Genomic DNA, 25,666 nt, shown 5'->3' on the forward strand with positions numbered 1-25,666 from the left:
TTCTTGTTATCCTTGATTGCAGAGGCCAAATTAATTTCCAGTTGGGCTTTAGCCCTTCTGATTTCCACCCTGCATAGCCTCACAGCCTCTTTGTAATCACTGTGTGTGGCTAGCCCTTTCTTCCAAAGGCTGTAAACTCTCCTTTTCTCCCTGAGTTCCAGCCAAAGCTCCCTGTTCAGCCAGGGTGGTCTTCTCTGGCGTCGGCTTCTCTTAGAGCACCTGGGGACCGCCTGCTCCTGATCCATTAACACTTCCTTCTTAGAGAGCGCCCAGCCTTTCTGGGCCCCTGTACCCTTCAGGAGAGTCTCCCAGGGGATCCTTTCAAGCAGGTGCCCAAACAAGACAAAGTCATCCCTTCTGAAGTCCAGGATGGCAGTCCTGCTTAGCTCTCTCCTGGCCTCTCTAAGAATAGTATTTCATGATCACTGACCTCCAACCTCTACGTCATCCACCAGCCCTTCTCTGTTCACAAAGAGAAGATCCAGCAGGGCACCTTCTCTGGTCGGTTTACTCCCCAGCTGCGTCAGGAAGTTGTCTCCCAGACATTCTAGGAATCTCTGGGACTGGTCTCGTTCTGCCATGTTGTATTTCCAGCAGATGTCTGGGAAGTTAAAGTCGCCCACAAGAACAAGGGCAAGCGATCGTGAGATTTCACCTAAGTGCCTATAAAATATCTCTTCCATCTTTCTGTCCTGGTTGGGTGGCCTATAGTAGACTCCTACTACAACATCTGCCCTGTTGGCCTTCCCCAATTCTAATGCAAAGACACTCAACCCTGTCTTCCCTATACCTGTGCTCGAAGCAATCAAAACAGTCTCTAACATACAGAGCCACCCCACCACCTCTCCTTCCCTGTCTGTCCCTCCTAAAGAGCTTGTACCCATCAATTGACACACTCCAGTCATGGGAGACATCCCACCATGTTTCTGTAATAGCAACAACATCATAATTTTCCTGTTTCATCATGGCTTCAAGCTCCTCCTGTTTGTTACCCCTGCTGTGTGCATTGGTATACGTGCACTTCAGATGGGCCGATGTTTTGCCCCCTTCCCCCTTCAAATCTAGTTTAAAGCTCTGTCTATGAGCCCAGCTAACTCCTGCCCCAAAATCCCCTTCCCTCTCTGGGACAGGTGCATCCTCTCTAATGTCAAAAGATGAGGTGCACTGTATACCAACCCATGATTGAAGAATGCAAAGCCCTGATGGTAACACCAGTCTTGGAGCCACCCATTCATCTGCTGAATTCTCCTGTAATCTTCCTTATCCATCCCCCCAACCATAGCGATGGAGGAGAATACAATTTGTGCCCCCGACCCGTTAAGCAGTTTCCCCAAGGACCTAAAATCTCTCTTCATTGCTTTAGGCCTTCTCCTGGTGATGTCATCACTACCTATCTGAAAAACCAGGAGAGTGTAGTAATCCTTCGGTCTCACTAGGGTAGGGAGTGTTGCTGTGAGGTCCTTGATGCGGGCCCCAGGGAGGCAGCAGACTTCCCTGTGAAGCGGGTCTGTCTGCATATGGGGCCTTCGACACCCCTTAGAGTGGAGTCACCCACTACAATGACTCTTCTGGGGTTCTTTTCAGAGCTGGTTTTAATACCTGGTCTGAAGTGACCTGGCCTTGGTGGACCTTGGTCTTCTTCGTTTGTCTCATTTTCTTCCTCCTTCTCTTCTTGTTCAAAAGTTCCAGGGCCCTGAATCTATGGGGAGTGAGGGAGGTGGGGAGAGGATTTTCCTGCCTCCCTGAGCAAGGACCTGTTTTCAGCCTCCCTCATCTCTTAGTGCCCCTCCTTCTGCCTGATAGCAAGAGGGTGAGGGATTACTTGCCACGTTTGGAGCTTCCATTAGCTTATGTTGCTTCAGGGGTGCTAGGGTGTTACTCCACCAGTCAGTTTCCCGTTCACACTCCCTAATACTTCTTAATCTCTCAACCTCTTCTTTGAGTTCCACCACCAGGCTGAGCAGGTCATCCAGCTGATCCCTTGTGCTCTAAATGTAGAGAAGCTTAACTGAAGAACAGAAGGAGAAAGTGTTTCATACATGATGAAAAGCATGGGATCTGTACTGATAAGGAAGAGATAAGGATGAAATGAAGAAACCTTATGCTGAATGCTTTTATTAGAATCATAAGATCACGCCTTAGTTCAGGTTGGAAGGGACCTCAGGAGGCCTCTAGTCCAACCTCCTGCTTGAAGCTGGGTCAGCTGTAAGACCAGGTTGCTCAGGTCTTTATCCAGTTGTTGAAAACCATGCTAATTTGAAAAAACCTCCAAGAACTCCAGACTGCACAATCCCTCTCAACAGCCCAGTTCATTGTTTCACTGCCCTTACGGTGAAAATGTTTTTTCTTCTATCCAGTTGGATCCTCTCTCATTTCATTTGACATCTTTTGCCCCACATCCTCTCTGTGAAGAGACTGGCTCTGTCTTCTTGATGACCTCCTCACAGGTAGTGGAAGGCTGCCATTAGATCCCCTTAAAGCCTTCACTTTTCCAGGCTAAAAACCTCTCTCTTTAGGGAATGTGCTCCACCTGGATGTTCCTCCACTGAAACATCAACTAGCTTCACGTGATCATTGTCCTTCCTGTGATGGGGTCCCAAAACTGCAGTACTCCTGATGTTGGCTAATGATTGCTTAGTAGAGGAAGATGATGGGGTTGTGCTTCTGGTCATCCAGCCCAGGATGCTTCTTGCCTTCTTGGCTGCCAGGCCATCCTGCTGGCTCATGTTCCCTTGTGTAGATTTATATCTTTATCTGAAAGGGAATCTTACTTGATCACTAAAACTTTAGAGAACTAATCAAGGCCCCAGTGGTAGGACCTGGTTAACTACTTACATTTGGCAGAATTACCTTGGCCTCACTCAGTGACAAGTGCTCAGTTGTTCTCCTACAAGACTTGCCTGACCCTGGAATGTGTAAAGGCTGTGGAGTTTGGTCCATTGTATATTTAGTGAATTGTAAATGTTCTGTGCTCAGTTTTTCCCAGATGTGATACCTGCTAATTCCTGGTGACAATGACCTGCTATTTGAGCATGGGGTTGATGCATTATTGATTAATCCAGTTTAGACTGCATTTAAAGTGGTTGTACTTTAATTACATTTGGTATCTAGAAATAATAGCTTAGCATTTCAGAGGCTTCTTGGAAGAGATGGGGTTTTGTGTACTGCAGAATGTTTCTTCTGATGGCATTTTTGTCTTATCAGAAAAAAAGTGTATCTTTTAATGAAGTATTCTTTTAATCTGGTTGCTTTTATATTACAATAATTTATCATTAGTAAGATTCTTTTTCCCTGTGGATGTCTTACTTGAGCAGTACAATTTGTTACTTCCAATGAAAATAATACATGACTTGAAACCACTACGCTGTAGTCACAAAATGAAGCTTCTTCAATGAACTTTTTCCTTTTGTGTGTATATGTGTGGTTTTTGGTCAGTTACTCCTGTTTCATTAATGTTGAATTCTCTTATAATAATTTATCTTAATAGTTTCTGACTCTGCTCATTTGTATACTCCTGCTTTCTGATATTGAGAGCAAAATGTAGATGATGTAGCTAAATTTCATGGTTTAAAAAATATTATAGGTCTCTGAGTAGCTTTCAAATAAAAAGATTTTATTTTCTTTTGTGGGTACTACTAAGTACCTCTTTAGCATTATGCTAATCATGAAACATTTCAGATTCTACTGCTGGCAGAAGCAGGCTTTATCTAGTAATTTGAAGAGAGGAGATCTACATTTTCACATATCCTCTATATGATTACTTGGGTGAATCACTTCAATAAAATTACCAGTTGAAGTAAAATAATTTTTAAATATAATGTTATTGATTAAAAACCAGTTAAGTGTGTTAAGCTGTTATCAACATTAGTAGGTGCTAGAGGTATATTTCTTGAGCCTGAATTCCAGAGGGGCTATTAAATCAAGGCATCCAAAATCTTCATAGTTTATGTTCATTTTGGATTGCATTCAAACATTTAGGGCACAAATGTTTACCATATATCTCTTTTTATTTGTGCTCAGATATTGCATAAAATACCGGATGCATACTGTGGTACTTGGTACGTTAGGTAGTTTGGGGAAGGTAGTCTCTTTCCTGAAAAAAATATTATCGGGGTTTAATAGCAGAGACTGCAGGTGGGTACAGATGTTTAAAGGAGCATAGTAGACCCAGCAGACAAGAGAGATGAACATGACAAGTAACAATACCAGTTTCCCACATGCTGAAAAAATATTTATTCTGGGGAGTGTCAGGGGTGGGATGCAACAAGGGGGACTTGTAATCAAATATCCGTAAGTGGATATTCTGCTAACGGTTGTTTGCTACAAGCTTCTTCTAGAGCAGAAATGGGCCATTTGAAAATGCATGAGAAAGTGGTGACGTCTGTGGCACAGAGTCAAGAGTAAAAGCCTTGACAGTGGATGAGAAGTGTGTAACATGACCACAATGAGCCCTGAGAACAAAATACCATTTTCAGTTCATTTCAGACTAGGGTGAGCTACTTGGGTGCAACAAGTTGGTCAAAGTGCTGAAGGAAGAAACTTTCTTACAGTAAAATTTGGAATAGTGGGAAGTAGGACAAGGGAGTCATGCCAAAGGCAGAGGAGAGCATCTAGGGAAGATGTGTTTTATTAGAAACTTTGCCCTTAGGGACAGATAGAAACAAGCATGCCTTGGGACATGGTAGTAAATGCTGTAAATGCACTTCAGTTCAAGCTTTGAGGGATTCAAAACAGTGATTTATTTCTTGATTTATTTATTGTCAAAAGACAGTGGAAAGAAGTATTTGAAATTAAATAATATTGGTAATTTGGGACAAACCTAAGAGAAATAAATGCTCGCACTCACCAGCTTTTTCTTATCTTAGAAGTCTTCGGCACAAATTTAGTGGAATTGCTAGTAAAAGTGTCAATTCACAGGATCTGGCATATGACGCTTAATAGCATAAAGGCCTAAATGTTACCACTCATGCAGAGAAAAGGCGAAGAGTTTAGCTGGTTAAGGACATCAGATTGTAGCTTTCTCAGAATAGCAAAGGATCGAAGTGCAGTATATCTTGATTGCTGTAGATAACAGTGGATGTACAAGAGCAACAGAATATGTGTGATGCTTGTGTTTTTCTGACCTGCGTTTCGGAGCATCACTTACCAAATACTCTGCAAGAGCAGAAGGAGAAAAGAGAGATTAGGGAAGAAAAAAACCCCTATATTGTTGAATTCCATGATTGTTCAGTCGTTACTCAATATATTGGGTAAAAATCTTATTGATTTATTCTACAAAATAAATAAACATTTTTAGCACCTATATATCATTTGGTTTCCATTTGGTTTCTCATTCAGAATGAAATAATGGTACCTGTGTTGATCATAAAGGAATGCAACTTTGTGGCAGATGTATAAATTTTTTGTTCCTTTGTAATGTTGCTGAGCAATATCTAAGAATAACAATAAGCTTAATCCTTATGAGAACAATAGGGACAATAAAGCCACAAATGATCACCATGTGTCCATATGAAGACTTATGCACTGAATAAAGTAGATACCACAAGAGTGTAATTTTTTTCTTTGTCTTAAATCGACAGTCAATTAGCTTTGTCTGGGGAACACATAGAAGCTCTGTTGCATAGCTTTTCCATCTTGTCAAGCTTTACAAATATTATGGAGTAATTTTATTTACTTGTGCTTCTCCCTAGCTTAAAGTATTTTTTGTTTCTGTGCATGCACACAGACCTGTATCTAAGCAAAACAAGATTTCTGCTTGATCTTGCTTCATGCAGTCTGCCTAGTTGTAAAGTGTTTTTTGAAGGTTGTGCTGTTAAGCCTTGCCGATTCTGCAGCACACAAAGGCTTTACTGGGAATCAGAAGGTGATCAGAGCCATTCCAAAGTTCTTTGGGGAATTTAGTTTGTACTGTGTCCATACAGCATCTTTCACAGTGGGATCCTGTGGCTGAGCAGAACTTCTTGTGTATTAAAAGAATGCAAATAATTAAACAATAACAATGTGTGTGTCTCTACTACCAGTTCATGGTAAGAGGAAGTGAGATTTTGGGAGATGGTTTTTGGGGTGGGTTTTTTTATCTCAGTCCTTATCTGCTAATCTTACAGTCAGATGAAACATGAAGACCATGTTTTCATTGTTTACAGTTTTTCATTGTTTACAATGTTCAATGTTACAGTTTTCAAAAAGCTTGCACTAAAAAGTGAATATAAAATTTATATTAATTATATTTCCTATTATTAATAATAAACTTATAAAAATATTCTTAGAAGTTGGTAGGTAGCATTATTTTGATAAGTTACATGTAAAGAATTGTGTAGGCATGGACATCTTAGAAGACATTTGCACTGAAAATTGAAGGAATATTATAAACAAAGTAGCTTTTCTTATCTAGAATATCTCTACATGTGTTTCTTTGAGACCTCCACAATTGGATGTTCATGCAAAGAAAAAAGAAACAAAAAAAGCTATGCCAGAAACCATTACAAGTCTGCTCAACATCTCCCCCTTTACTACCAGCCTGTTGGCGGTAAGAGGAGTGACAGTCTACTTTCATTTTGCTGCTTGACCTGTCGTTAAACAAAAGTAATCAGTATGTCTCAACACTGAATAAAGAAATATTGAATCACTTATAAAATTGTTATGACATTTAAGACATTTGAATAATTTGTGGGGGTTGAGGAAGAATGAGGATGAATGTGAGAAGCTTACTGTGTAATGTCTCAGTTCAAGAAGGTTTTTACGTATATATATAATTGTAGACAAATTGAAAACAGTGGGTAAGCATCAAGAGTTAAAGACATGCTTAAATACTCTCCTGAACCGAGGCTTAAGCACCCAATAAATCTGCAGTGATCTTGTAGTACAGATATGTCATGTCAACACTCCCTTACTAACTTTAGTGAAGTGTTATGGGTACATCTGCTGCTTCCAGTGAAAAATAGACAGGATTTGAAGTGGTAGCTGTTGCTGCCGGAGTTTTCTATAATAGCTGCCAAGTGGGAGGGAGGAGGGGAAGACAGCAGCAGAGGAAGCAGTAACCTGCCTGTTTCAAGAAAAGAAACAAATCAATCAGTAGCTCTATGCAGAGAATTGGAGAACCTGCCCAACATCTGTCAGATGAAAACTGACACACTGCAGCTGAATCTGCTTTATAACCAGCCATTGTGGGTGTTCTGCCTTCAGAGAGGTATTCAGAGAGCTGTATAAAGTTCTTTCCATAGTACAAAGGTGGGATATCAACAGTAGTGCATCCCTACATAAATTTGAAGCAGTACCTCAGCAATAAGTATAAACAGAGCTTTATATCTTTCATATACTTTTGTTAAGCTCTTGTGTCTGGATTACTACAAGCAATGTGACACTTTGATATAAATGGACCTCTAACCAAATCGTACAGTGAGTACACTAAAAATGGTGATGCTTGTTTCAGCAGGAGTAAATGGTTTTGAGGGAGGTCTCAGTAGCGTACAGAAATTGCCCAGCTCATGGTAGCATGCAGAAACACCCCTTTAACCTCAGGAGATTCCTGGGAAGTGCAACACCCTAGAACAGGGATGTCCACTAAGTGAATCTTACTGCTTCTGATTTCTGCTGGGAGGGAGCTATTTGCTGCAAATGTAATTATTTTGATTTTGGCTACTGGGAATTTAAAAATCACCAAAAATACTGCTAGGTTCTTTTAGAACAAAAAAATCTGAGGGTACAAAGTAAGGTCTCTGAGGTTCCTGACTCTAACTGTAGGAACCTAACCAGAATGTACTGGAGTCTCAGCAATCTTTCTATAGGGACAGTGGTCTAAACAATATTGTAAGACAGGTGAGTGAATCACTGAGTATTGATTCCCAGTTCTAACCCTTTGCTGGTGAGCCTGATAGCAGCTCTCCAATGAGTAGCAAGGGTTAAGCACCCAGAGGTAAAGCGGCCAAGGCTACTCTGAGCCCCACAGACTTGTAGCAATAAATGCAGTGTCAAACATACTGTGATGAGCATTGATTTAGCAGACAACTACACATCTTGACTGTAAGCCTGACTGATGGCTGCCCAATCTCAACAGAGCAAGGTTTTGTCTAATAGTTTGGGCTAAGTAAATGTATTTGCTTTCTTTATAAGTTTTGTGCAACAGGCCATCACAATACTTTTATTTTTATATTGCTATGAAAATATTGTTATGCAAGGGAATTAAACTGTAAGTGTGCAAATATGTATGCAATTCTTGCCCTTTTCAAAAACTTGTTTAAAAATCATGCATAATGAAAAAGAGCTCAGTAGATCTATAATGTGAATAAGCAGCAACAATATAAAATATCTTATACCCATCACATTTAATTGTCTTGGAATCACAAGCAAAGTACATTTGGAAAGAGCCCTTCTGTTTTTTATAGTGGACCACTTACTGTTTCTGTCTCCTTCTGCTAATACTCATTGGTAACTTATTTTGATAGTGTCTCTTGGCAATTGATGCATCCACCTTTGTTTTAGGGGCACAGAGTGTTGAGTTGCAGCCAGATGGTCTAGACAGATGATAAAAAAAGTATGAAATGATACACCAGAGCACTTAGCTCCTGCTGCTCTGTCACACTGAACAAACACTTACTAAAATCTGAAATTGAAATAGCTAAAAATATGTACTGCAATACAATGGACCTTCACATATCCCTCTGGGATTTAAATGTCTATTAAATATGACTTGTGCAAAACAGTTGCCTTTTGGTGTCCATTTCTGGACAAATTCTTAGTGTGCTGGTGACAGTGAGCTGGGCAAAGGACATAATTATTTATTCTGTGTTAGGAATTTCGTATTTCTTATTCTGGAAATTGCCCATAAAATTAGACTGTTCTTCAGTGTGGTTTGTTATTCACCAAATAATTTCTGCTGACATCCTTGTTGGATGGAGTGCTTGCCAGCGATTCATTTTGAGATCTTGCAATTCAAAGTTTAAACCCTTTTGATGAGAACAGCATGAGTGTTAAGCTTCTGACTTGGCTTTAATGTAGCCCTTAGAATCAGATTTCTACCGTACAATTATAAGTTCAGTATTTACTTTCCTAGAACATTCTGTAATCATTCATACTCACTGTACATTTCCTGGAATGTTTGCAGAAAGCAGTGTACAAAGGGCACAGACATACGTATCATGAGTGTCTTTAGAACTCTGAATAAATATTCATCAAATATACACTGCACTTTTCATTCTGCTCCTCGTGATATTGGATGTTACCAAAGCTAATGTCAAAGCATCGAAGGTGTGACAAATCTTCAGAAATAGTGTTGAAATCATGATAGGTAGAGTTAAAAAGTACACAGAGCAGAAAAGGCAATAGATTTTATCAGAAAAACCTTTGTAAAGTAACCATCTTGGAATTCTGTTCTCCCGCTTTCTGGGTGTGAAATCTAACTTGATCCTGCTGGAATTTGAACCCAGGGCTGTGGAGGACAGCTTTGGTAGATCTCTAAATCTCCAATCATATCTTACTGCTCACATCACATCTGGTTTATATTTGAGAAAAGATCACTTTCACATCTAACCTATAGTATTGTGACCCTGCAGAGTAACACAGAGGCTGCTGCAGTTTCTAGTTTTCATGGATTTTTTTTTTTTTCAGCCATTAATAAACCTTTCCAATTTTGATGAATTTGTAGAATGCTTAGATTCACTAATGCAGGAGGGTTATAGGTTAAATCCATGTCTAGTGTAAGATTTATTCACTCAATTATGTTTTTCCCAAAAGGGTTTCATCACTGTACAACGTAATGCATGAATGTACCCGGTCTTTCATTTTAGCTTGAATACACTTTCAGGACTTTTGGATCCCAGGAGCAATAAATTCTATACCATATTTTTCCTTGAAAGTTAATCAAGGGTAGAGGGGTTCCTTTTATGGAACTGTGAGTATGTAACAGCACGTGTGCCCTTACACGTGCATACGCTGATAGGAGTTGCATCAGTGTTGTCGCAACTGTTAGTTCTGCTGCAGCGACTGCAAATTTACCAGTAATAAAAGAAGAATAATTAACCCCTTCCCTCAACAACAACAAAATTTAAGAAATCTTGTAATGAGGAACAAAATTTTTGTTGGTGCATGAGCATGGACGGTATTGTGAATGTAGCCAAGTCTGAATTTGGCATTTTCTGTGTGTCTATGTGTAATCAAGAAGAATGAGTTTTCCTGCTTTTCTAGCTTGACACATGTCAACAAGTGCTGAAAGGCTACAATGCAGATTTCGATTGTCAGCAGCAACATCTTACTTTCTTTTGTTTTTTTAAGGTCCTTGATACCTGGAATCAGGAAGATAAATTTTGCAAATGTTCATAAATGTTGATCAACCCATTTAAAATAACCCTTCAAAGATGTCAAACATGATGAGGTTTTTCCAGCCTGTTTTTTCTGGTTTTATACTGTAAAAAATCTTGAACTTAAAAAGTCAGCTTTATCGCTGTTTTGAAGATGTGATCTGTGGGCCTCTTCCCACAAGGTGCTGAGTGTTTTGTTTAGGCTGAGCAGGTTATGTCATCCTGTGCATGGCAATATCCTTCCTACACATGTAAGTAGTCCTCTGCTCATTTTGAGAATTTTTTCCTGACCTGATTTTTTTTTGTGGCTTTGCTATACAGGGTGGCATACTTGGGAAGTCAAAAACAAGCTCCTAAGTGTTGCTCCTTACCTATTGTAGTTTGCTCTAGTGAGTTGCAGTGGTTCACAGAAATCATGAATTTGCTATTCAGAATGTTTCCCAGAATATATGGAACATAGCTATCTTCTCCCACATATGTACTGACCATCTAACATCTGGATCTCCTGGCCTCCTGGGTCAGGTTTCTATCTCCTAGGAGCTAAATAGTGAGAAAAAGAAAGATCAAAGGCAGTTCCTACATTTTCTGGCTCAGGTTTTCTGCCTAGCAGCTCTGCAAGATGAGGATGCAGTGTAGAAGGATTATACAAAATTATGGTTGTTGTTATACTACTTAGTTACTTTCGATTTCATGAGGTTTTCTGCTGCCAGGCAGCACAAATTACAAAATGGAAAGGTTACTTAACATACTTCCTCTGGGGTGAACTTTTTAATCAATAGCAGGTTTAGTTTATATCAGAATTAACTAATGGGACACTTTAAACTGCATTACTTACTTTTAGCTTCTAATTTCCATGGCCATTTTCTTTTGAACAGAATGATCATCAGACAATATGGGAAGTACTGTAGCAAGTTACAAAATATTTCTCTTAGCTCCCTCTCACATGCAGTGGCTGGTTCCTGGGTTTGATTAATATTTTCTGTTCAATTAGTAAAGCAATGGGATTTATATGAAGGGTTTGTGATGCTATGGTTTTTGTTTTAAATTCCCTTTAACCAGCTCTCATTTTGTGGTTCTAAAAATGCCACTTGTGAGCTTCTTAAAATGCTTTTATTGTTCCTTGTTCCCTAATGTGGTTGTCATAGATTGTAACCAGGTTCTGTTTTAAGACAAGCCAAGAGTATCCCTCAACAGTCATTTATGCCTTGTTGCATCCATCATGTGTAGAACAGTTTCTCCCTCAACTGCCAGGAGCACTGGAAGCACAGTTGTCAGGATTTAAAGTGAATCAAGAGCGACTTGACAGGCAGAAATTATGTTTCCCATATGAACAAACATCCATTCATAGTTTCTGGGAAGTCTTGGGGCTGTTTGAGCCAAAACATGACTGTAGCTCAGTGCAGAGTGTGTAGCGAGTGCACGCTGACACCAAGAATCCTTTGGTCAGCTCGACAAACAAGCAGAAAAGCCTTTCACTCTTGAGTATTTCTGTATTATGGCCACCAGGGTGTTGTTACTAACATTTATGGTATCGTGTTATTTCTAACTCACAAATAATCAGATAGTCGACTATTTTGCCAAAGTATAAGGGTCCTGCAGGTTTCAGGAACTTATGTGCCACAGATTACTGGCTCTGCTCTCTATATTATTGTCATTGCCCTTCATACTGATAGGAGGCTTTTGCAGTTTTATGTAAAATGCTTCAATGTTCTTCCTAGGAAGCAAAATCAGAGCTACACCGCTGAGGTGGGACATCACACCACATGAAAAACAAATGGCAAATAAATGGTGGCCATCAGTCTTCCAGACTTCACTCTTATTGCTTTTCCCCAGAGCAAGGCGAAATGCAAACTGCTGTTGATCATCTGTCTAATTTGCCTGGGATACCTATGCCATGTAAAGTAAAATGCTGTTGAAATGCATAAATAGATTTACGTAAACCCCCTGTATTTTGAAAGCAGACTGAGGTGATTTCAGATTAACATCTTCATCTGAAGCCATTTCCAGACAAAAGCATAGTACTTGAAAAGCAACCCTTGATGAAATAAGTCCTATTTATGTATGAGTGTTTGCCCTAGTCCCTGTCACCATAGTAACTGAGGCCCAGATTGACAAAATCATCTAATTCCTGTTTAAGGCACCTGAGTACCTCTGAAGTTCTGGGCCCAAGTGTTTCCCAAGTAAATGTGAACTCACTGTACAGGCCTCTTATGAATTCCAAGAAATTATCCCTTCTTTATCTTTTGGGGATTTTTTCCCTTGAGCAAAAAAGCTCTGACTATGGCTGAAATTTTTTTTTTTTTTTTTTTTTTTAATCAGGCCATCAGTCATACTGTGGAAATATGTTAAGAGATGGATCTAAGAGGTTATGCTGGAAATGGTCAATTTCTGAGGTTCTGGACATGTGGGATCCGAGTACTTCATCACTGCTATGGGTCTGTTTTATGTAGTGGACTCCATTTGACATGCAAGCATTTTGTCTTTTTCTGTCTCCTTGCCCTTTGTATTTTGCAGTTTTTCCAGAGAAACAGGTTAACATTAAAGAGTCAGCAATGCATGTGTGATCACTGATACAGCTATCTTCATTTGCAGTTGATATGTTTCAAGGTTAGGATCAAGGCTTTATTTCTGAGCAGAAATTGGAGTAGAAACCAGTAGGTGGATCTCAGCATTGGGAAGATGTCTACCAAGTGGTGCAGCCACTGGCAGCTATACTCTTCACAGGCTATAGACTCTGGTGTATCTATTGTCTGATAACCATAAATAACAGTGAGCCTAGATGTGTCAGACACACGAGTCCTTAAAGTTCAGAAAGAATACCGTGGAAGGAGATTACTAGCCATTTGGCAGTGTTTGGGACCGACAAACCTTGTCACAACTACTGTGCTTTGATCCCCAACACAGCTCAGGAATGGACTTGCTTGGAGCCGGCACAGAGAAGCCCTCAGTACACGGGAGTTGCTCGGGCTCCTCTACACAACTGCTCTCCTACGGCTGCTCAAACCTACCTGAGTCCCAGGCAATACCACTCCAAAGTAAAATGCAGAGATTAAGTAGGTAATGGAAGACTCAAAAAGTGATAAACATATGTCTGTGCTTGACTTCTGCACCAAACAATAAGCCTAACTCTTGCTGGATAGTAGGAGAAATGTTGGGTTATGCTTTTGAAGCTATGCTTAGTTACTTACACTTTACAATCCAAAATAGCAGGCAATGTGCAAATAAGTCAAACTTAGTTGGTTTTGATGGCAAATCCATTTTGTAAATGGGTTGTAAACAGTTGCTTGTTGTCACATATCCATTGCTTGGCACCAATAGGGAAAAGAGATTGACTGGGGTCACGGTGTCTGGAATATGTGACATACTGTTTCAGAAAAAAAATTGCTGTAGTTTTTTGACTGGTTGCAAAACCACTACAAAAAAAAAACCAAAAAAACCCAAAAAAACCCCCACAACCAAAACCACCATACCTGGAGAGATCACAGAAGTGCAGTTTAAAGGCCAAAGCTGGTCTAGAAATACATTCCATTAAAGAAAAGTTAAACAAAGAATAATGTTAAAAAAGATTGAAAGCAATGGTATGTTATTTTTACAAAAAAAGAAAAAAAAAATCTAGCTTATGAAGTACTTTTTAACACCTTAAAGAATATTTAATTTCTTATCTGAGGTTACTTAGAAGGTTAAGCACTGTAAAAACTTGAGAGTGTGGAATCGTCAGACCTCCAAAGTGTGCTTTTTTTTCTTTTTATCTTTTTTTTCTGAAACAGCCTTTCCAAGTTTATACTTTTTACACTGCTGGAAAATAGTCAGCTGTCATGCTCCACTTTCCAAGAATCAGAAAACAAAGTGAAGTAATTTCTGACCAGTTACCAGCAAATATCCCTAGGCTAGGTAGGCAGGCCTCATTCCAGTGATGCTGGCTGGCATTAGCAGAATTAGACACCACAACACTGAGGAATGAAGCTCTCTGGCAGGATCTCAGAACATGCGGAAAGGTTAGAGATCAGGACTTACTAAGACTGGAAAGAAGGATGGCTGTGCTCCGAAAATACTGAAGCTGAGGTTAAGCTGGAGAAGAGTAGCTGTGTACAATGCACAAGACATTTAGCTGGCTTCAGCAGGCAATGGAAAGAACTGGGCATGTCCAGGGTGAGACATCTCAGTCTGAAGTAGACTTCTGTGTTAGGTCAGATGAGTTGCTTGCTGTAGAGCCTGTGGTTTTTGAGTGACTCTGAAGGGTGATGTGCTCTGGTGTCCACAGTGTAGATGTCTTAAGGTGATAGGAATTTCCATACACACACCCTTTAATCTGTTCACTTAGCTTCTGAATAGGGTATTACACCTACTACTGGTAGCAGTGATACCTCTGGCTGGTTACTGTGCTGTCTTGAGTATTGACCATTGAATTGAATCTTGATGCATTCTTTGTTTCTGCTCAGGGGATATCTAAATAAAAAAATTATCAGTGCTAGGTTAAGAGGAGTTTGGAAAGGGAAAATATAGTGACATTCGTTGTTTGGTTTATCTTATGAAGAAAATACTGTGATGGAAGCATCTTGTGCTGAAGTTGCCTAGACAAGAACTGAGGTGATACACTAGTCCATGTACAAAATCTTCCTGTGTTTGGTTTTAATTTTGCTTCCTTGTGGTGACTTCTAAGATTTGCTGCAAACAACCTTTGAATTCTAATACTTGAACAATTTGCAAACTGATTCAGATTCATTCATAGTTTTCTATTTGGCGATTAGGTTGTGCAAATACAGTTTGGAATGGTTTGTTCATGAGCTGTTTGCTCTTTATGGCTAGCCCTCCTTAAATGGTTGCCTAAAATATGGGTTATTTTTTCCATTTCCGTCCTGGTTTACTTGAATAGCAGGTGGTGAATTTTCATTTGAAAAACCTATGGTATAAATTTTCAGAGTAATTTGTGTTCTAATTAATTAAAATACCATGATTCACGAATGTTTTTACAAATCATTGGCAGTTGTTCAAGCAGTGGAGTAAACATTTCTGGCTGATCTTGCTCACAAAAATACCCACAAAGTGGTTTTAAAATCATGTAGCTATTGATCTTCCCTCTCTACACAGAAAAATAACTATTTAATTTCAAAAGAAACAGCTAGCCAGGGGTTTCTGCCACATCTAGAGAGTTATAGGAGTTACAGGCTTCTGTCAGTGAGAGGAGTTGTATTTGTGTGTTAGAACAAACTGTACCAACAGGTAGCCTGCAGTATCAGATTTTACAGTTTTCACAATTCCTTCTGACTGTTTTGCTCTTCTGGTTATATGCCGTGACATAGTACCACCCTAAATTTTAGTTTGCTCTGTCAATATGCCCAACTGTGACACTGAACACCTTCTGGATGTGCAGGTTAACACCTTTCGGTCAGGATATGTTCTTCTCATGGGCTTTGTTCATGAAAGCATCTTTTCCTGCAAGAAGAGATTTTGTAGCTATTAAATAGCTCCTGGTCTTCTAAAGATGTTGAGTGAGGGAAACTCCAGGCATTCTGCTGTGCTGCCAGGTTTGCAGAACTGGAGAGGGGATTTATTTGGTGAAGACCAACTATGATCCTTTGTAAGCAAACAGGTTTTCCAGAGTGCATCTCCAGTGAATTGGGCAGTGCCAAGGAGAATAAATGCTTCAGTTAAGATAGCTGAGTGTGAATGCCTAAAGAAAGGAAAGGAGGGATTTTTCCATCACCTACCTATGCCAAGTGGAATTTATGAGATGCATTCCAGCTAATCATTTATTTCATACATTCAGGGAGCTAATTTCAGTGTTGTCATAAACAGAAGTTGTGTAAGTGGATGAGATCTTAATCATTCTCATGCAAGCAGAAATGGGAAGAAGCTGGGTTCACAATGAGTGCCTTTCAAGTAAAATAGTCAGAAAACAAGTTTATGTGGCTGTAACCAGTGAGGATAAATAGGGCAATGTGCGCCCATTTCACAGTTAGCACATGCTCTGAAAGGTTTAAATTTGTGCATTGTCAGTATAAGAAAGGAAACTGAAACAGAAAAGGAGACTGAGCAAACTTTGAGAGAGAACTATAAAGGATTATATATACCAGTGCTCTTCTTTATGCAGGCATTAATCCATGAGCAAATCCTTCAATCTGAGGGACCTCCACTGGGTTAGCTGCACAGGTCGCAGATATGGTATGGCATAGATTTCTGTTGAAAGCTTTGCTTTAAGAGAAAATAATAAATGTTTACAAGGGCTTTTTTCATTATTTAGTGCTTTGCTGGAGAAGGACAGACTTGATAGATTTTTTTTCCTGCATAAATATATATGATTCTTAAAAATATTCATAGATTTCAGTTTGGTTTAGTTTGGATTGGGAATTGACAATGATAATATAACTCAGTGCTGTGACATACTGGGTTGAATAGATCTTGTCTTTAAAAAATAAGATAGAAGTCCTTCATACACAAATGGCTTGTCTTTTTCGTTTGTAAACCAGAGCATTCCCCTTATGGATCTAGCTGTAACTAGTTAAACTAAGCTGTCACTTCTGTCAGTGAGAGAAGTTAAGGAAAATTTGGATTGTATGTTAAGCAGTGTGTGCTTCTTTATGGTATACCTCTGCATTGGCTTGAATGAGGTTACCCACATCTCTTCCTTTTGCTTCATACACATGGAAGGAAAAATGTACGAACTACTGCTGCACATTAAGCTACCTGCACCCTGCTTTTAGGCTGCAGGTCCTGGTGACTGTAACAATTACAGCAGTTAGGATCCCTCACTAACATTGATGGGAATTTCTCAATTGACTGCTTTTATAGCTGCAGCTGACCCTTAATTAATAAATGAGGAAGGTTAAAATACTCTTACCCAGAAATATAGAAGCAGCAGTCTATACTTCTGACTTGCACTTGTGTCTGGAAAGCATTATGAAAAGTGTTACCCCCTAACTTTAAAAAAAATATCTCAATCATAATACAATATTTTGTTTGACTCAGAAGACTTTTATGGTTTTTTAATTGTCATTTGTACAAAATCTATTCCTTAAAAAGCAGTATGTTACATCTTTTCAGACTTTCTATAGAGCAGAAAACAGTGTGATGAAATTTCTGAGGCTCAAGAGAAGCATCTGTCAATACAAGTCCAAACTGGATTTGTGCTCCTGGGTAGCATGACAATAGAAAAAATTTATTATAAGAAATATTTTTTATATGTAAATGTGCAGCTGAAAATTAGCCTTTATAAAGTGCTTTATAAACTTGCACTGTTGAATAGTACTTGTACTGTTGCTTCTGTCTTCATATCTGAATCTCTTGTTACAATGGCAATACTTAAACTTTTAAAAGGGGACTTTTTCAGCTAGATCAGCTACTGCCTAGAAAATAATTGTACTGACAATATTTATGAAAGCTCATATACAATCTAAATAAAAATGTGAGTACAAATATAAAACATGAAAATCACCAAATCTTTGGCTGTATTTTGATCTTGCCAACTAGGAACTGAAATGTTTGCACCAATTGGAATTAAAGTGTGACTTCTCCCTGGACAGGCTTCTTGGCCACGCATTATTGACCTCCTTGTGTTGTGATCTGTGTGCTCTTGGGGAGGTGAAAGGAGGGGGAGAAGAAGTGGCTGTTCGTGGTGGGTCCTCAATGTACTGCAAAGACAGAGTATGGAACTTCTTCCCCCACCTTGCCAACTTGGAAGAAAGGTGCTGGGTCAAGTTTCTCAGCCTTTCTGCTGTCTTCCCTGTGATGGCACAGCTGTATCAGTATATTTAATGAAACAGTTATCTTCTTAGCTGTTTCTTCCAAAGAGTCCTTTGAAAAGTGAAAATTTGTAATACTATAAAATATCACTGCTGTTTGCATCTGTGAACGATAGCAGATCAAGCTGTCAGTTTTCTACCACAACTCTTTAGTCCTGATGCCAACAACAACCTTATATATGGCTATAAATCTTCCAGGAATGTAATAAAGGTGAACTGCATTTCACTGTAATGGGGTATGTCTTACATGAAGACAGAGAGCATTAGGAAATCTGTGTGTAATAGCCAGTGCTTCCCAATATTCATGTCAAAACAGAGGATGTAGTACTGTGGGCTGTAGAAGTCATTCAGACCTGTTGCAGTTTTCTGTCCCTAAGTACTCTTATTCTATCATAGCAGTGCTGCTCTAGTTCAGGAGTTTGTGGTATTCATTCTGTAAACCTTATTCTGAGGTGCTCGCAGGTCTTCTGCTCTGTGCATCACAAGTCATTCTGGAGACGGAAATTACCTCAACTCAGTTGCTATTGCTTTATTCATGTATTTTCCTTTTTTAACATTAGAAATACTTCAGATGAAATGTAAGTCTGACTTTGAAAATTCTACCTCTTTTGCAAGTACTGAAGTCATAGCAATTTTATGAGGCATTTAGAAACAGAAAATGCAGATAGATACCTAATGAGATTAACAATATTATTTCCTATTGAAGTCAATTAGAAATGTAACTTGGTTGTTTCTCTAGCTTTAGGAACTTAAATGCCTTTTTAAAAAAGGCTGTAATTCATTTGGGCACTTTTGAAAATTTTACCCTAAAGCTTGATTTTTTTCATATGAAAATCAATTTCTGGTACTGAACTGAATAGACATAACATCAGTGTTATGTCATGGATTTTATTTCAGAATTGTTCAGCTGTTTCTGAATTTGAATGATTTAAAAATAAATAAAATACTACCCATGTGTATGAGCTTTGTTTCTCTCATTTATGAATTAAACATAGAGCTGTCATTATTTGTAGTCTAAAGAACCCAAAATAAAATGTATTGTTTGTAAAGTTGTGAAAATGTTTAATAAAAGTACTCACTGGCTCTGATAATCATGGTTGGGCAACAGCATCCCATTATTAAGCCCCAGTCCACCATTCTTGCATCCCAGTGTTTGTCATTTTACAGTGTCTTTTGGTCAAATTAAGTGCTGTGGTAAGTGAGTACAATTCCGATAGAGGAATTGTAGGTTGTTATTCCTGAGCAAAATTTGACATTTTGCCTAGCTGTGTCTCGCCTCCCACTCAGCTTGTGTGGCACAAAGAGGCTGACTGGGGAGGAGAGCAGAGAAAGCATAGAGAGTAGAAGAGGAGGAGGCTTGATAAGAGTCTTCAACATGCTTTTTGTTGCTGCTATTGTCAGCTTGCTCTTATGAAAAGATGTTACGTATTAAGAATTTGCTTCTGTCACCTAGATTTTTTAATCAAAAGGTTTTTATGTGTGTGCACATACATGTGAATACATAACTTGTCCTAGTGTTCACAGAGGTAGAAACATAGAAATCTTAATTGTTGATTTTTCCTGGAATTGCACAATCTTTTTGTAATTTGTGTTTATATCAGTTTAATGATTCCAAGACCTATCCATTATGACTGTAGTGCATGCAAAAATAAGCCACATCAGATAATACATACGAAATTATGTCCATAACAACAAAGACACAGCCTCCTTACTAATCCACTTTCCACATTTCCTTTCCCCTAGAAACAGTCTAATACTCTCTTGTTCTCTCCCTGAAGATGAAGTTAGGACTCTTGCTTTCCCTCCTTTTCATCTTTTCTGTATCTAGGGGAATGCAGAGAAAGGAGATTAAAGGCAGAACGGTATGAGGACTGAAATTCAGGGCATGGCTCTGAGTGGTAAACCTATAGCTAGCTTAACTTCAACAGAGGCTGCTGTCTGGGTTGAGGGTTTCATATTCTTTCAGTCAGGTGTCCTATATGATACACACGAGTCCTTCAAGCTGTAATGCAGGTGGTAGTGTGAAAGGCTGTACGGATAGTAAGCAGGGGAAGGGGGACTGGATGTGATTCAGTGACCAGAGTGAGCAGGTCACAGTGATGAATAAGGCAGGCTGTCTGGTCAGTACCCAATACAAAAACTTCTGTGATTGTCCCCATCTTCATCCCTAACATGATTTCTAAAGTCTAATGGAAAAGTTTGGTTTCTCTGAACATGGTCTTTAAAAATGATATCTGGACCTGTGAATGCTTGCAGCAACTATCCCCTGGCAGATCTATTTCAAAAAGATCCTTATGAATTCTTTCAAACAGTTTCTCAGAACATTTAAAGCTTAAATCCATGACCTGCTCGTGTCCTTCATAAAAGCTGAAAATCCTTCTTCATTTCCAGAAGACTTCAAATTTCTAACAATTGAATCACATTTCAAAAATTGAAGTTCTGAAGAAACTCAAGTCTCATTTGGGCCTGTGAATCTATCTGTTGCATCCTGTACTTCCCAATACAATAAGACTTTCCTTCAACTGAGAGGAGTATTAAGAGTGTGATTTCAGTGGGCCTTTGCAGGGTGATTTTTAGTCCTAGTCATCAAAGTCATTGCAATTTTTTCTTTTCCAGTGTCTAACCTTTGACTGCTGCACCCCATGCACCCAGCTCTACCACCCTTTGCCTGCAGTATTTCAGTTTCAGACTGGACACATTAAGGCATTTCTCTCTGGTGTCCTATGGTTCAGTAAATTTTAGCTTGAATTTGTCATGTAGCCTTTTGTACAACTTACATTTAAATGAGACTGTGTCTTTAGTTTCTGCCTGTCCTAGGTAAGGGAATTTCCTGTTATATAAAATGTGGAAACTTTTAATGATACACATTAGGAACAAGAGTTCATAAACTCTCCAAATGCTGGTCTGTACATTGGAATTACACAGATCAGAGTGCCAGCTGCTTGGAGAACACTGGTATGTTATGTTGCTCACAGAAACACTGCAGCAGGAGAGATGCACTGAGAAACTCTGTTACATCTTACCTTCCTTGAAAACCAGACAACATTGCTGAGCAGCAACATTTATGCTCTGGTTCAATTTTGTTTGCTCTGCACCATGTGGTTGTAACATTTTCTGTTAATCATAGTAGGAGTTTTATGAAAGGTAAGAAAGGTGACTGAATTGAAGCTGTTCCTCAGCCTCTGAAAAGACCCATCCTGCACACTGCAAAAATTTAATAGAAGCACTAGCTAGCATGGGTACCAAAATGTGCATTAGATGCTCTTCAGAAAAGCTAATTTAAAGCCAACAAAGTGCCATCCAGGCATCAATGAGTGCAGAGTGTAGACGTGTCTCAGGAGACCAACTTGCTTAAATTTTCATAGTCTGACTTGCTGGAAGACATTAGGCTACTTCTGGTTTAGGCTATCTTTGTGGACTAGAGAGATCACAGCCTTATGTGCATAAGGCACATAGAAAGCATATGTTGCTTCTTGCTGTTTTCTGTTTCTGTCGTTAGTAATATAAGCAAGGAGCAAATCTCTATGCTAAGATTTCCCTAATGAATCTTGTGACCCTTAATTGGGATGCCTGGTATTTAAGTAGGGTTTGTGGGTTTTTTAACTTAAAGATACTCTGTCTGCTTCAAACACTTTGTAAACTAAAAACCCTAATAGTTTGCATATAAAACTGGTCTTTCTCAAGGACAGTGTAATTTTAATCATATGCAGGCTTGATTCTGATCCCACTGAGGGACCAGACTGGCCACTCTATTCAGAGCCAGGCAGAATTGGCTTCTATCCTTAAAAATGCAGCCACGTTCACTGCAGCGTTGGAAAGATTCTCTTGTGGGCAAAATTATTTGGGTTACACTTTTTGAAGTTTATTGTGCTATTTGGCAAAACCTGTCTACTTCTATTCATATCAGGTGTCAGAGTGGAAGAATTCATGCTGAGGAAAAACAAATATCACACAACAATAAAATAGAAAAATCAGAAAATAACTGGATTTTTTTTTCCATTTTTCAGAATATTGCAACACTTTCACACTACTGCTGAAGATTACACCATCATTTTCACATCTGGATGCACAGCTGCACTTAAACTGGTAGCAGAAGCATTCCCTTGGATACCTGAAGGCACAGAGCAAACCAGCAGTCGATTTTGTTACCTAACTGACAGCCACACGTCTGTGGTGGGTATGAGGGGGATAACTGCCTCAATGAATGTCTTGTCTGTTCCAATAAAACCAAAGGAAATCTTGTTATCAGAAAAAAACAGGTTACCAGCTGAAGAACATAACTGCACGACACCTCACCTTTTCTCTTATCCAGCTCAGAGCAATTTTTCTGGTACCAAATATCCCCTTTCATGGATACAGGACATAAAAACTGGAAAACTCTGCCCCATGAAAATACCAGGGAAGTGGTTTGTTCTACTAGATGCAGCTTCATACGTGAGCAGTTCTCCATTAGACTTGGGAGTTCACCAAGCTGACTTTATCCCCATCTCATTCTACAAAATCTTTGGATTCCCAACTGGTTTAGGAGCATTACTGGTAAACAACCGGATTGCCCCTCTCTTGAGAAAAACCTATTTTGGAGGTGGAACTGCAGCTGCCTACCTTGCAGGAGAGGATTTTTATTTCCCAAAGAAATCTATAGCAGAAAGGTAAGGCTTTGTTTAACAAAACATAGGTTTTGCAGGTACTGTTTGTGTCAGACAAATGTCTTAGGGTTGGTGCATGGACTGGGCTGTGATACCTGTGCTTCTTTATGCAGTTGGATAGGTATTTCACATCTAACTGTTTTCTTCTTAGTATTCTTTTTTCCTATCTAAAGAACATCATCTGAAATATCTACCTTTTTTCCCTGATCTAGTTTGTCAAACTGGTAAAAATATAAGGCTTCATTCAGTGACATAAAGGTCAGTCCATGCATTTTTTAATTTATGTCTAAGGTACCTCAGTGGAACCCTGATTTGCTTTTGAAGTTCTGCACCTGAAGCAGCAAGGCCAAGGTTGATCACACTGTATAATGACCCTCAGTGAAATTGGAAAGTAAGGTCCATGTATCTCACTGGAAAGGTGTTACGCTTTACTCTGAAGAGCAGCTTTATCAGAATAACGTGCGCAGTAAGATAAATTACCTAGCACAAATATTTGTAGCGCTCTTATTCCCTGACTGAGGTTCTGGAGAAGCTGTGAAGCTCTCCTACAGAAAACAGAGGCAAAACATACACACATAAGGAAATACAGGGCAATGGATAAGCTTCCCCAGTCTCTTAACAGATTGAAACACCACTCTTAATGATGCTTGGTCTCCCTGCCTCTCTCCCTCATGCCAGCAACGGCTTACGTAAATGCAGTAAAGGATCTTCCTTCCTGCCTCACATCCAATACATCTGCACAAAGGGAATGCTTGAGTTCAGCATTTAATACTAAATTATAGTCCTTGGGAGAGGCTGGAGGTGAAAAGAAACAGCCATTAATACATTGCATTTATTTATGGATATGTATTCAACATCTCCCATGAGGTAAATGTCTGACCTTTCAGTGTACATGTAGTAATACATAATGATGCTTCATGTGGGTACACCTCTTCTAGGTGTGTGCTCTGAGTGCTGCTATGGGGTTTTGGTTCCGGCCTGGTAAATGCAGAGGCTGGCTGCGTTAGACTGGCTCTCTTGCAATAGCAGGCTGTGCATTGTTTCTGAAATGGAAACAGGAATGGTGAATGTCCACTTAATCTTTTAATTTAGAAATAAAAAAAAAACCAGGGAAATATTGGCATTCTAACCTCTGTTTCTGGTTTTTAAAACCAAAAAGGCTTCGAAGTGCAGCACTAAGTGAAAATCAGGATGAACGGGCATGAAAATCCCAGGATCCTAGGGTACTCCTGTGCCACCAGCAAGCCAAGGAGAAAGAATGCTTTAATTTCACAGAATCACAGAATCGATTAGGTTGGAAAAGACCTTGAAGATCATCTAGTCCAACCATTAACCTAACATTAACAGTTCCCAACTATACCATATCCCTAAACATTATGTTGAACCTACTCTTAAACACCTCCAGGGATGGGGACTCCACCACCTCCCTGGGCAGCCCATTCCAATGCCTCACAACCCATTCTGTAAAGAAATGCTTCCTAATATCCAGTCTAAACCTTCCTGGTGCAACTTGAGGCCATTCCCTCTTGTCCTATCCCTTATTACTTGGTTAAAGAGGCTCATCCCCAGCTCTCTGCAACCTCCTCTCAGGTAGCTGTAGAGGGCGATGAGGTCTCCCCTCAGCCTCCTCTTCTCCAGACTAAACACCCCCAGTTCCCTCAGCCGCTCCTTGCATGACCTGTGCTCCAGACCCTGCACCAGCTTCGTTGCCCTTCTCTGGACACGCTCGAGTCATTCAATGTCCTTTTTGTAGTGAGGGGCCCAAAACTGAACACAGGAATCAAGGTGCGGCCTCACCAGTGCCGAGTACTGGGGTCAGATCCCTTCCCTGTCCCTGCTGGCCACGCTATTGCTGACACAAGCCAGGATGCCATTGGCCTTCTTGGCCACCTGGGCACACTGCTGGCTCCTGTTCAGCCGGCTGTCAATCAACCCCCCCAGGTCCCTCTCTGACTGGCAGCTCTCCAGCCACTCCTCCCCAAGCCTGTAGCACTGCTGGGGGTTGTTGTGGCCCAAGGGCAGCCCCCGGCATTTGGCCTTATTGAAACTCCTCCAGTTGGCCTCAGCCCATGGCTCCAGCCTGTCCAGGTCTCTCTGCAGAGCCTCCCTACCCTCGAGCAGATCAACACTCCCACCCAGCCTGGTGTCATCTGCAAACTGACTGAGGGTGCACTCAATCCCCTCGTCTAGATCATCAATAAAGATGTTAAACAGGAGTGGCCCAAACACCGAGCCCTGGGGGACACCGCTCGTTACCGGCTGCCAACTGGATTTAACTCCATTCACCACAAATCTTTGGGCCTGGCAGGCTTTATTTTCTGAGTGACTTTTCTAGAGGTAATTGACACATGGCTCCTGAGATTGTGTAGCAGATAAAAACATCTGAAATTCATTTTAGATCTCAATTCTCCTTTTATAGTTTTTGTTAAGTAAGAGGGGAAAGGTATGTGGGAACCTTGAGGGGAGCTCTATCTCTGGTATCTTTTTCAGGAGTTTTCAGAGGTTGACTAATTACAAGCCTTTCAGGTATTTCAGTCTCCTACTGCTTTCAAGAGCTTTTTTTTATTGGATTAGAAGAAGGGCCTGCTTTAACCTTTTTCTACTAAAGAGTTAATAAACAATGGAATTTGTCCAATTTGATTTCTCAGTCAGGCTGGGTACAGTGTCTAAACTGGGTATGAGGGAACCTAACTAAAATAATCATATCTGACAGCTGGATACTCAGGCATGTAACACTAGTTCCTGTTAGACACCAAAGTGTCACGCAGACAGTCTGAGTCATTGTACGTAGATATTTACATTTGTCCTCATCTAATCCTTTGGTTATTATTTGAAAACCTAGTATTTAGAAGTTGCTTAGAGCATTATTGATGCTGTCCATAATCCCTAGTGAACTGTGAAGATTTACAGTCCTACCTAGAGATACGTGAAGTTTTCAAACATAGGTCAGGAATGAGGGTAACTACTCTCTTGAAAAAACAAAACCAGC

General features: G+C 39.8%; 1 protein-coding gene across 1 annotated transcript in view; it reads left to right on the forward strand.

Moving 5' to 3' along the window:
• The window catches only part of MOCOS (molybdenum cofactor sulfurase), a 228,423-nt gene that overhangs the window by 66,037 nt on the left and 136,720 nt on the right, over nt 1-25,666 (forward strand). The window contains exon 4 of the mRNA XM_074899417.1: nt 22,039-22,680. Within this exon, the coding sequence (XP_074755518.1) occupies nt 22,039-22,680 (642 nt within the window). The remainder of the gene's footprint in view (nt 1-22,038; nt 22,681-25,666) is intronic.

Source organism: Athene noctua, chromosome 2, assembly GCF_965140245.1.
Source record: "Athene noctua chromosome 2, bAthNoc1.hap1.1, whole genome shotgun sequence".
NCBI lineage: Eukaryota > Metazoa > Chordata > Aves > Strigiformes > Strigidae > Athene > Athene noctua.